Here is a 13,101-nt window from a genome sequence, read left to right on the forward strand (position 1 = left end):
TTCAGAGTGATAGATAGGAATCTAGTTTAATTCTACTACATCTGGATATCCAGTTTTCCCATCATCATTTGTTAAAACGTCTGCTTTTCTCCAAAGTATGTTTTTGGCACCTTTGTCAAAGATGTGATGACTGTATGAGTTAGTCCTTATGTCTTCTATTCTATTCCATTGGTCTTCATGTCTGTTTTTATTTCAATACCATGTTGTTTTTTTTAGTATAGCTCTGTAGTGTAATTCAAAGTTGGGTACTGTGATGCCCTTCAGCCTATTATTGCTTAGAATTGCTTGGGTTTTTGGGGGTCTTTTATTCTTCCCTATGGATTTTAGAGGACTGTTTTTTCCACTTTTGTGAACAATGTCATTGATATTTTGATGGAGATTGCATTGGATGTATAGATTACTTTTGACCATTTTAATGATGTTAATTCTGCCTATCCAAGAAAATAAAGGGTCTTTCCATCTTCTAATGTCTTCTTCAATTTCTTTCTTCTGTGTTCCATGATTTTTATGATAGAAGTCTTTCACCTCCTTGGTTAGATTTATTCTCAGTTTTGTTTTGTTTTGGCTATTGTGAATGGAATTGTTTTCCTAGTTTCTTTTTCACTGGGTTCATTATTGGTGTAGAAAAACAGGAACGTAGAGTCTATGAAAAAGAGATCAGAGGAGCTCTCAGGAAAAAAAAGTTCCTCTATCTGGAGAAGCTTGCATCTCTCTGCCACTGGGAGAACCCACACCTGTCCCCCAGAAGTCTGGCCTCAGTGCTTTTCATGTCTTGAGGAACAACTCTTGCAGTTGAGCTATCATATTATCATCTATCCATACCATTTTTTTTTTTTTTGCTACACAATATATACTACCTTGAATGGCTTTTATCTTTAATTTTTAAAAATTAATATCTTTTCTTCCTTCCTGCTGAGGAACCCAGGGCCTGGCACATGCTAAGTCTACTCTCTACCACTTAGCTAAACCCACAGTTCTAAAGTTTACTTCACAAGCCACATTATTAGAATGATAACAGAGGTTTTAAATTTTTTGTTGGGTTTCACATTTATTTAATTTTCCTTTCAGCTTCACATTTTGTCATTTTAAAAAATTAAGCAACTTATTTAGACTTCCATGTCAGAAATGATTTTGGCATATTAAATAACTTTCTGACATAATAGTGCTTTTCAAATTATGTGAGTCAGGGTCAATTTAAGGAGTAGAGGACATATCACCTGGAAATCAGGTCCTAGCTAGGTAGCAGCAGTAAAAGCTTAGCCATCAGGGTGCTTCAGTTGTAACACATCATTTTTCCATTGTATGTAGTTTTCTTGAGCATAAACTACCAATACCCTGGTTATTCTAGAAGGTATATCATATCACTCAACAATCATACTGTGGTCAATCATTTTTCCCAGTGACAACAAATTTTAAAAAAGAAAAAGAAACATCACTCAGAATTATGCCGCTCTAACAATCAAATTGTTTTCATTTTCCCATAAACCTGACAATCCTCATCTACTCATATTATGTATTTGTCTTTTTAATGGACATGTATACTCCCCCCAGGTAGAATCCCATCCCTGTGAATGCAGGGGTCACATTCATATCTTGCATATAGTTGTATTCCTGGTCCTTGCTGCTGTCCTAAAGCTACAGAAGGCGCTTGGGACTATTAAGAGAGTGAAAGGAGTACCCTGCTCAAGTAAATTTGTGTCTTCTAAACAAAGAGTGACAGAAGACTGTTGCACTGATAAAAGAAGAAGGTGATGAAAAAAGTCCCAAGAGAAAGGTAGAGTCTGAACCAAATATTTGTAGACATTGAAGACTTAACGAGGACCCAGAAACAAAGAAAAGGAACAAATCAAGGATGATTTTAAGTCTGGCTCACTAGAACAATAATGTCATCGATGGACACAGGAAGTTGGGAAGGAGCCCCCGTGGGTGGTTAGGATGAGGAAAGATGAACGTAGCTTTGGCCATGAGATATCCAAGTAAAAAATACACAGTGGTACCTAGTCCAGGGAGAAATTTCATAGGAGAGAGGGAAGTGAGCCAGTACACAGAGTGTACTTCCAGCCCTTGTTTGAATGTTATCTCTATTCTCTCAGATTGTCTACACAGAACGATTTGAAAATAAAGAGGCTCTTGATGCGTCCTCTGTTAACCTGGTCCGCTGCTCACATTTGGAGAGCATAAATATAAGCCCAAGTGTATCTGTTGAACAAATGCCAAACACCGGATCTTCGTCGTCTCAGAGAATTCAAGGACAAAACTACGGGCATATGGAGAAAGTCCGGATTGCTAACCACCCTTCAAGAAATAGCTTGCTTCCACCACCTGATACTACAGAAAGTCAGGAGAGATCACTCATCCCTTACTCAGACATGTCTTTTCAACCCAGCACCCACACCATTATCCTGGATTTCTCCATGGTGCAATATGTTGATTTTCATGCTTTGGTGGTATTAAGACAGGTAAGTCCCTGGGGGGCTTTGCCAATACCTCCGATCCCCTCACACCACCCACACCCACGCCCATCCCCATTTTAATCCTGTTAGCCTCTGATTAGCTACTACATGACTGCTAGGCTAACAGAAACTTGAACACAGATGGTAATTTAAGTCCAATCAGAATAAAATGAACTGGGGTTGGTTCAATAAACAAGAGCCATTTATTATTTCTCCAAGAATGCAAAAAAGAAAATTCCCAACACCACCGAAGTAGCAATCTGTGCCATGTCCCCTGTGTAACTCCCATTACATTTGAGTGGTACAGAAAGAATTTCACCAAGAATTCCTACTCTTCAGCTGCTCTGAGCCAGACACTGGGTTGTCTAGTAATCAAATATGAAAAAGTTGGAATGAAATGATACCCCAAGCCTGGAGTTACCAGTCCAGTATCTGCTGCAGATACTGCCCTGTTCATTTTCTATCTTCATGTAGAAAAGGATAGGGAAGATTGTTTTCCTTCAAAATTCGTGTCGCCAAGACCTGACTCCTACTCTCAAGTTCTTTGACTTCTGATTTCTCTCCTTCCTGTACACAGCAGACAGTTCATATGCACAGTTCACCACCCTGGTTTCATTGCTCAGTGTCTCATAGGTACATTGTACTTTCTTCAGCCAGCTTATCTCTGTTGATAGTGCTCTATCTTACCTTTGCCCCTATTGGAAGTGGCCCAAGTTTAAGCATCCTGGGCACTCACTTCCTGGTTCTGACTGCAACCACCCTTTTTTGAGATATGCTGATTTGGTTGGTTTACTTTCTTTTATCCTTTTTTTAACCTTTATTTTATTTATTTATTTTTATGTGGTGCTGAGGATCGAACCCAGGGCCTCGCACATGCTAGGCAAGCACTCTACCACTGAGCCACAACCCCAGCCTCTTGCCTTTTTTTTTATCTTTGAAGTCTACTTTAGCATACATTTTTCTAACCAAGGGAATATTATTCTCTTAAGTGAGTCCAGATCCTCTTTATTCTGAGGCAGTAGCTGGGAGAACTTTGGCTGCCAGTCTGGAAATGTGTGCTCTAGTCTAGCTTCAATACTCACTGTCTGTCTGACCCAAGGCACATTACTAAATTGCACTGAGTCTGTTTCCACCTCTTTAAAATATTCCATAGAGAAACTGTGCTTTCCTCTCCTCTCTTCCCCACCCCCCATCACTTACTAAGGCACCATATTTTCTGGCCCTTGTGGATGACTGTCTGCTCTATCCCCATAGAGGAAATGTCAGGTATCTTTTTTTTTTTTTTTCCGGGGGGGATACCAGGGATTTAACTCAGGGGCACTTGACCACTGAGCCACATCCCCAGCCCTAATTTGTCTCACTGAGTTGCTCAGTGCCTTGCTTTTGCTGAGGCTGGCTTTGAACTCACGATCCTCCTGCCTCAGCCTCTCAAGCCTCTGGGATTACAGCTGCACCACCGTACTTTTAAAATCCCATTCATCCATTTTTATTAGAGACAACCACTCAGTTTAAGCTTCTTCTAAATTCATGGGCTTTCCCTTTCTCATTGCTTGTCATTTAGAGTATGTCTGTTGAAGCCCTTCACCAAATGACTTCATGATTTCCCATATGATCAAAAATGACTTTGTGCCTGGGGTGCACTGTAATCCCAGCAGTTTGGGAGGCTGAGGCAGGAAGATTGCAAGTTCCAGACCAGCGTCAGCAATTTAGCAAGGCCCTGAGCAACTTAGTGAGACTCTGTCTCAAAATGAAAAATAAAAAATGGGCTGGGGATGTGGCTCAGTGTTTAAGCACCCTTGGGTTCAATCCCTGGTACAAAAAAAGAACTTCCTGTTTCCTCTTGGTACTGATAGAAGCAAAGTCTGTTTTATTGGTTTCTTTTAACATTTTAATTTGGTTCTCAGGGCTGAAGTCTATGCAATCTTAGACTCAGTATTGACTTAGTTAGAAGTGACTTTCAAATTATTTATTGGCTGAAGTAAACTTGAGGTTTCTAATGCAACGTTGCAGAACAGCTCTGAATGTGACCCCCAGGATTTTTGAATTCTGTTTCCCAGTGCATCACTTGACCATCATTGAGCCACATCTCCACCCCTCGGCCTGATGAACTCCAGGAAGCAGAGGGTCACACACGAACATTAAACATTATTCCCAAGCTTTTCATGGCGATTTCCAAAGTGTTCCCGTCATACCCATACACATCTCTATTCCAAGGCTTTCCTCATGCAAACATTTACGTGAACTGTTACCCACCTCAAGACTGTGAGCATCCCTCCCTCTCAACCTCCACCCCCATGAGATGGTCTGACTTTATTTTGTGTTCCCTGGAGTACAGAAGTCCACTCATCAAATATTTGTAGAGCAGAATTGGGAGGCAACTGTATTTATATCCCAGATGAGCCCGTGGCCAAAGGGGTTTGAAAACTCAGCTAATTAAAAGTTTCTTTTTTAGTGAGCATGAAGCTCTCTGATGCATTTACTCTCTCCCTGCAGATGTGCAATTCTTTCCAAAACGCCAACATTTTGGTGCTCATTGCAGGGTGTCACCGTGAGTATCCTTTACTCTAGGAGAGGGCTGTGTCTTGCACCCTGGGGGCCTTGCTCCCCAGGTGTCTGACGCTGTGTGTTTTGGGTTTGGTTTGTAGCCTCTGTGGTCAGGATGTTTGAAAAGAATGACTTCTTTGATGAAGGCATCACCAAGGCCCAGCTGTTCCTCAGCCTCCACGATGCTGTGCTGTTTGCCTTATCAAGGAAGTTTCCAGAGCTCTCTGAGTTAAGCGAGGATGAATCTGAGACAGTGATACAGGAAACCTACTCAGACGTGAACAAGGTTGGATGATGCAAAGCACCAGGATTGTGGGGAGGCGTGGAGAAGGGTGAGACCCCTGATCCGATAGAGATGAATAATGTCCGGGAAAGGTTTTCTAGTATGGCTGTACCAGAATTTGAGATGTTGAAAATGCTTTCTTACCAACTCATAAATAGCAGTGTACCTGAGGCTCCAAGTGCCCCTACTGCCATGGCATCTGGGTGCCATCCAGAACACTCTTCAACTGAAGAGAGGGTTAATCCAACCCAGCAGCAACCTAGAGCCTCCCTTTACATCAGCCTTGGTTAGTGCCACGCCAATCACTCAATATCTTAAATATCTCCCTTAGATAGACCTTTAGAGCCTACCCCACCCCCGCCTTTAGGATGAAATATAAAACTCATGAATTAGCTGAGGTAAATATCTGTATGTCTAATATTTTGACTATTATTTACCTTGTGAGAAATAGAAGATTTATTCAATCTGACCAAAGGCGAAAAAATATATATATATATGTCAGAAGTTTTAGTCATTTATTAATACTAAATAAATAACTGTTCTGCTAAGCATTTTCAAATTAGTATCTGTGTAGGTCAAAGTTTTCAAAAAAAAAAAAAAGAAAAAAAATAAAACACAGATGGGCATCAAATACTATTTAAAGACTTAGGAATTATTATTATTATTTTTTTAAAGTCGGGGGGGAAGGGTTTTTTTTTTTTTGAGAGAGAGAGAGAAAGGTAATTTTTTAATTTTTTTTTTTTTTTTAGTTTTCGGCAAACACAATATCTTTGTATGTGGTGCTGAGGATCGAACCTGGGCCACACACGTGCCAGGCGAGCGTGCTTCTGCTTGAGCCACATCCCCAGCCCTATTTTTCAATCAAATCTATGATTCAAATTTCTAGATTTCAATAATGTTTGAATTTTTATGATAAGAAAAAATACTAAATAAAAAATACTAAAAGTTTTACCACATTAATAAGTGGGTTTTTTTTATATTTTTGTTATATACTTATTTATTATGTGGTGCTGAGGATTGAACCTGATGCCTTATGCATGAGAGGCAAGTGTTCAATCACTGAGCTACAACCCCAGCCCCTAATAAGTGTTTTTAAAAATTCTAAGAAGTAAAAGATATTCAGGCTTGTAAAACATAGTTCTTTTCTTTCTTTTTAAAATTGTTTTGTTGTAGATGGACAGAATACTTTTATTTTATTTATTTTTATGCGGTGCTGCCTCACATGTGTGAGAATCCAACCCAGTGCCTCACATGTGCTAGGCAAGCACTCTACCACTGAGCTACAGCCCAGCCCTCTTATTTATTTTTTTATTTTTTGTGTGTGTGTGTGTGCTGGGGATCAAACCCAGGACCTTTTATATGCAAGGAAAGCACTCTGCCAACTAAGCTATATCCCTAGCCCCTTTCTTTCTTTCAGCAATATATTACAGTTATTTCCCTTGTTTTGATGAGAATTCTCCCAAGTTATGTATCTCTGTTTTATCCAAAATAATTTTTCCCTGGTAGCTAGACCTGATTTTTTTTTTTTTTTTTTTTTGTCTACAGTATAGTTCACTCCCATTTATAAAATCATAGACTTAGAAAACCTTTCCGGGCTGGGAATGTGGCTCATGCGGTAGCGTGCTCGCCTGGCATGCGTGCGCCCAGGTTCGATCCTCAGCACCACGTACAAACAAAGATGTTGTGTCCACTGAAAACTAAAAATAAATAAATAAATAAAAATTCTCTCTTTAAAAAAGAAAAGAAAAGAAAACCTTTCCATCAGAAGGGACATCAGAGCTCATCAAGTTCACCTCTACCCAGAACAATAATTCTCTTGACAATATCTCTGCTCAGAATTTCCATTCATTTTTAAACTTTAGTATACATCAGAATCACCTAAATGTGCTATTAAAACAAAGACAGCTAGGCCCCTTTGTACCCCAATCCACTGAATTTCTGACTCAGCGTGTCCAGGGTAGGTCCTAAGATTTTGCATTGCTACCCAGTTACCAGATAATGTTGATGGAACTAACTGGTACAGGGACCACATTTTGAGAATTACTGCCTTAGAGATTCGACATACACCCTTCACTGTCAAAATCTAATGTGCCTGGTAATCTTGTGTGCCAGACATTGTATTTGGAAAATGTTTATAGAAATAATGTGTGGCCTAGGAGGATATTTCTCTTCCAGAAATAAATGGATTTTTTTTGCCAGATACTGGAGGTTCTAGCAATCTAGAATTACTTTGATCTGATATCAGGACTTGAGGTTTTCTTTATCATTCTGATGACCCAAAGGCCAGTTATAGTTTGTGAGAAAGTCTGCCATAACCCCTCCCTAGCAGACTATGGAATGTAATTTTTGCAACTCTGAGCCCCTAAAAATATCAAAAGTACTGCTTCATGTGATACTTCTAGATCATGAAATACTTTCATGACAAAAGTGGCCCCAAATGCTAGATTCATCTCCCTAGGTTTTCAATTCTTCCCATTCTTGGCCTGATAATTCCTTTTAATCTTGTTAGCATTATGGTACCCTCAAGCAGAGTTTTTTTTTTTTTTAATTCTACCTAATTGTCCACATGGGGAGGGTTGGTCTGAGTTATATAATCTGCTTTTACTTTAAATGGATGTTTCTCTATTTTTGTTTTTTATTTATAATCATGATTCTCTTGACTTTTTTTATATATTATATATTATATCGTGACATCTATTAATCTTTCTTTTTATTTTCCACTTATTTTTGCTTATGAAGTTATTCCCACATACAAAATAACATTTTCTCCTACATTTTATGATTTCATTTTTCATATGTTATGACTCTTTAATCTATCTAGAATGTATTTCAGTACATAATGTTAAAGATAACCATTTTAAAAAATCTATATAGCTAACTATTTTGAGCTCTACCATCTGTCTCAGTCCATTTGTGCTCTTAGAACAAAATCCCAGAGACTGGGTAATTTATAAATAACAATATATTTTTTTGAAACATCAAAGATCAAGGTCCCAGAAAGTTTGGTGTCTGGTGAGGGCTTGTTCCATCATTGGCATCCTCCTCACATGTAGAAATTCCCTTCTGCCCCTTTAGGAGGAATTAGTCACTTTCCAAAAGGCCCCACCTCTTAATACCACCACTTTGGGTATTAAGTTTCAACATGAATTTTGGAGGACATACATGCAAACCATAGTACCATCCAACCATCTCTTGAATAAGCCTTTTTTGCCTCACTGATATCAGATGCTATTTACATTAAGTATGATTTACTTACAAAAACTAAAACCTAGGAGCTGGGATTGTGGCTCAGCAATAGAGCCCTTGCCTCACATGTGTGAGGCGCTGGTTTTGATCCTCAGCACCACATACAAATAAATAAATAAAATAAAGGTATTGTGTCTAACTACAACTAAAAACAAACAACAACAACAACAACAACAACAAAAAAAACCTAAAACCTATTTCTTTCCTGGTTTTTGGTTTCATTGTTCTTCATAATTCTGGTATCATAATATTTTGATTACTACAATTTGATAACACATTTTAACATTGACTTAAGAAGTCCTGTGTTGACAGGCATGGTGACTTATGCCTGTGATCCCAGTGACTCAGGAGGCTAAAGCAGGAAGATGGCAAGTTTGAAGTCAGCCCATAATTTAGCATGGCAATAATTTAGAGCAATAATTTACCAAGACCCTCAAAATAAAAATTAAGAAAAAGGGTTTAGACTGGGGTTGCGGCTCAGCAATACAGTGCTCGCCTAGCACGTGCAAGGCTCTGGGTTCAATCCTCAGCACCACATAAAAACAAATAAATAAAAACAAAGGTATTGTGTCCATCTACAACTAAAAATAAATAAATAAAAATAAGAAAAAGGGTTTGTGTGTAGCTCAGTGGTGGAAGGCCTCTGGGTTCAATCCCTAGAAAACACACACACACACACACACACACACAGAGTCCTGTGTCATCAGCATTGTTTCAAAATTTTCTAACAAAAAATTTTTTCTCTAACTCATAATCACGAATTTATTCTTTCAAACCAACTTTTGAATCTTTATCAGTTTCTACTCTGTACTCTCAAAATGCAAACAAACAAAACTAAACAAACAACAAAAAAATCTGTTGGAATTTTCTTTAGAATAACATTAATGATATGAAATAATCTGAGAATTTATATCTTTACATTATCTGTTCTTCCTATCCAGGAACATGAACTGTATACAATTATCCAATATTTTTAAATGTTGCATTCATAAAAATATTTTACAACTTGCTTCATGTAGACAAATCCTCATTATTACTTTATATGTAATAACATGTATTGCTTTTTAAAATAAATTGTCTTAGGCCACACATGATCGTATACACCTATAGTCCCAGCTACTCAAGAGGCTGAGAAGGAAGGATCTCTTGAGTCCATGGATTTTAAACCAGCCTGGGGAGCATAGCAAGATCTCGTCTCAAACTAAAAGCAACAACAATAAAATAAATTCTCTCTTCTATTAAATGGTTCAACTGGCAATTTCTAGGATATAAGAAACTCAGTGATTTTTTTCGGGTTGGGAGTGAAATGCTAGGGATGGAACTCAGGGCCTTGCTTATGTTAGGCAAGTACTCTACCACTGAGTCACATCTTCAGGCCAACTCTTTGATTTTTTATAAAATTATTTGGCCTAAGAGATTTCATTGTTAATTCTTTGGGTTTTTTGTTTGTTTGTTTTTTGGTACCAGGGATTGAACCCAGGGGTGCTTAACCACTAAGCCACATTCACAGTCCCCTTTAATATTTTATTTAGAGATAGGGTCTTGCTGAGTTGCTTAGAGCTTCCCTAAATTGCTGAGGCTGACCTTGAACTCAGGATTCTCCTGCCTCAGCCTCTTGAGCTGCTGGGATTATAGGTGTGTACTACCACACCATGCCTCTCTTGTTTGGGTTATTTTATATATAAAATGTGTACTAAAAATAACACCAATCTCTCATTCCCTGTTAGAATTCTTATTTCATTATTACATGTTATTACATAAGTTAGATCTCTCAAAATAATTTAAACAATAGCACTGAGTCTTGTCCTATTCCTGGAGTTGATGAGAAAGCCTCTTGTGAGCCTGTATGAAAGCTAGTGGTAACTGTGGCTTATGATGGGCATTGTTGACTGTGTTTTTTTTTTAAGTATTTTTCTAATTTATTAACATTCTTTTCAGGACTTATATTAAGAGTTCGTATTGAATATATCAGTTTGTTTCTGGCATTTAAGACAGGAAAGACTAGAAAAGGAGCCAGATTAAAATTTATTAAAATTTAATACAAATATTTTATTTGTATTAAATTTGAGATGCCTACTAAACATCTAAATGGGGATGTCAAGAATAGAAGTAGGGCCAGGCATGGTGGCGCATGCCTGTAATCCCAGCAGCTCAAGAGGAGTGAGTTCAAAGCCAGCCTCGGCAAAATCAAGGACCTAAGCAACTCAGTGAGACCCTGTCTCTAAATAAAATACAAAAAGGGCTGGGGATGTGGCTCAGTGGTTGAGCACCATTGAGTTCAACCCTGGTACCAAAAAAAAAAAAGAATGGAAGTAGGTATAGAACCTGCTGATTAGGGGAATGGTTACAATCAAAGAGTCACTGGCATATAGATGGTAATGAAAATTATGGGCCTAAATAAAATTACCCATGGGAGAGAGTGCAAGAAGAGAAGGGTCCCAGGATCAAGACTTGGAACATGCCACCATTTCAAACTCCTTCAGAGTTGAGCATGGTGGCACAGCTACTCAGGAGGCTTGAGGCAAGAGGACTGCAAGTTCAAGGGCAGTCTCAGCAACTTCTTGAGCCCTGTCTCAAAAATAAATTTAAAAAAAAGAAAGAAAGGAAGGAAGGAAGGAAGGAAGGAAGGAAGGGAAAGAAAAGAAAAAGCTGAAGATGTGGCTTAGTGGTGACTTGCTTCCCTAGCATGTGCCGGGCCTGGAGTTCAATCCCCAGTATGGGGGTCGGGGTGAATCCAGCAGAAATAGAGAAAACAGCATAGAGAAGCAAACCAGGAAGGAAGAAGGAAAAGTAGACATGACCCTTGGTGAAAATAAGCAAATCTTTGGGAAGGGTGAAAGTGGTAAATTTCACAAGACATTGCTGCAGGGATGATTCACCAACTCTTGCAGGCACCTGCTATGGGACAGATTCAGTGCTTGGCACTGGGAATATCAAGAACCAGGCACTGCAAGGAACTTAGAGCCTAGGAAGGGGTAGGTTTGTAAATAAGGGAATATATTACTGGTACAGTGATAGAAGTGTGGGTGAAGTATAGTGGAACACAGAGGAAGCTGGGATCCTTTGATCTGAATCTGGAATGATAAATAAGTATATGTGGACAAGATGGAGAAGGTCAAGGCAGGAAAGAGGAGCAGTGTGAGCAAAGGTAAGCAGTAGTCAGGCAACTCCGGGTAGCTGTATGGCTAGAGCAAAGGGTGGGTACCACAGGTGGAGATAATGCTGAAGAAGATGGCAAGAGGCCAGGTGCAAATAGCCTTACGTGCCCTGTCAAGAGTTTCAACATGGATGGCAAGGTAAGTAAGATCAAGAACACAAGGTGTTTCGGAATGCTGTGAAGACCATTGCTGTTTAAATGGTTGATCACATCATCCAGTCTGGCTAGAAAAGCCAGAGATCTGAAGGTAGGGATTGATTGAGCCTGAAGAATAGTGAGTGACTGAGAAACTGAGGAGTGCAAAGAAGATAAAAAGCAGATTTAGACAAGAAATATTTTCTACTTTGCCAGGAACATGTGGTCTTCTGATATCTTAAGTCCTATTATATTTTGATATTCTTTGACTGCTTGAAAGTTAAACTTTAATTGGAAATTTTACCCCATCTAATTGTGTATATTTCAGAATGACATTCCAAGACACAAAAGTAGTAACTTTCCAGAGAGCCACAAAAATCCAAGTCCAACATTTGCCAAGGGCCAGGCGCCAGTAGAAGAGGAGTCAGAGTTTGATTTGGAAATGGAGCCCATGCTGGGGTCAGAACGAGATGCAGGGCTGGATTCGTACCTGGACCTTCCATCTGAGATGTACCCAGAAACTGAGCCTGAGTCCGAGCTGGAGCTGGAAGCCCAGAGTGATGTGGATCCCAAGACCCCACCAGAGACGGAGATAGAGACTGATCCCGAGATGGAGCTGGAGGTGGAGAGGGTGCCCCAGCCCAAATCCAGGTCAAGGGCTTACACGTACCCTCAGCGGCAGCAGAGGCAATCTTACTCTGAGGCTACCCAAACCCAGTCTCAGTCTCGGCCTCAGACACCGTCAGTGGAGAGGAGAGGGCAACATATGGATTCATACTCACCCAATGCCTATGACGATGAGTCCCCCTAGGAGGTGAACTGGAAATAAGGGGTCAGAAAACAGGCAAATCTTTCCCACCCAAAAGGGGCCACTTGGTTAGGAAGCCTAGACTTGGTACATACTAGCAGTACTTGGCTTTTTGACTCCTCCACCTACTGTCTCCTCACTGGGCACTGGGATTACACTCCCAGGCCACATTACCAAATGCCAATGATGCTCTCTACCTTCCCCGTCCAGACTCACCTTCAGCAGATATCCCAGGAAAGGGTTTCCTTCTTCAAGCACCCTACATCTCTGGGCTTCACGCCAGACTACTTCTGACTGACTTCTCTCATTTCTGTTTCCCCATCTCCAAAGAGATGAGGCTCAAATAAAATATATAACTCTAATTAAGTTTGGATCCTTCCAGCACCTTCTCCCTTCTCTGTATTTTGTATCCCTGAGGAAATGTCAAGTGGGGAGGGATTCCAGAAGGGAGTGAACATGTTAAAAGAAAACATGG

At 39.6% G+C, this 13,101-nt stretch overlaps 1 protein-coding gene across 1 annotated transcript in view; it reads left to right on the forward strand.

Annotated features, from left to right (window-relative positions):
* The window catches only part of Slc26a8 (solute carrier family 26 member 8), a 67,468-nt gene extending 54,839 nt beyond the window's left edge, over positions 1-12,629 (forward strand). The window contains exons 17-20 of the mRNA XM_027943556.2: positions 2,094-2,459; positions 4,947-5,001; positions 5,099-5,283; positions 12,147-12,629. Of these exons, the coding sequence (XP_027799357.2) occupies positions 2,094-2,459; positions 4,947-5,001; positions 5,099-5,283; positions 12,147-12,629 (1,089 nt within the window). The remainder of the gene's footprint in view (positions 1-2,093; positions 2,460-4,946; positions 5,002-5,098; positions 5,284-12,146) is intronic.
* The last annotated feature ends 472 nt before the right edge of the window (positions 12,630-13,101 follow it).

This window comes from Marmota flaviventris, chromosome 6 (assembly GCF_047511675.1).
Source record: "Marmota flaviventris isolate mMarFla1 chromosome 6, mMarFla1.hap1, whole genome shotgun sequence".
Lineage (NCBI taxonomy): Eukaryota > Metazoa > Chordata > Mammalia > Rodentia > Sciuridae > Marmota > Marmota flaviventris.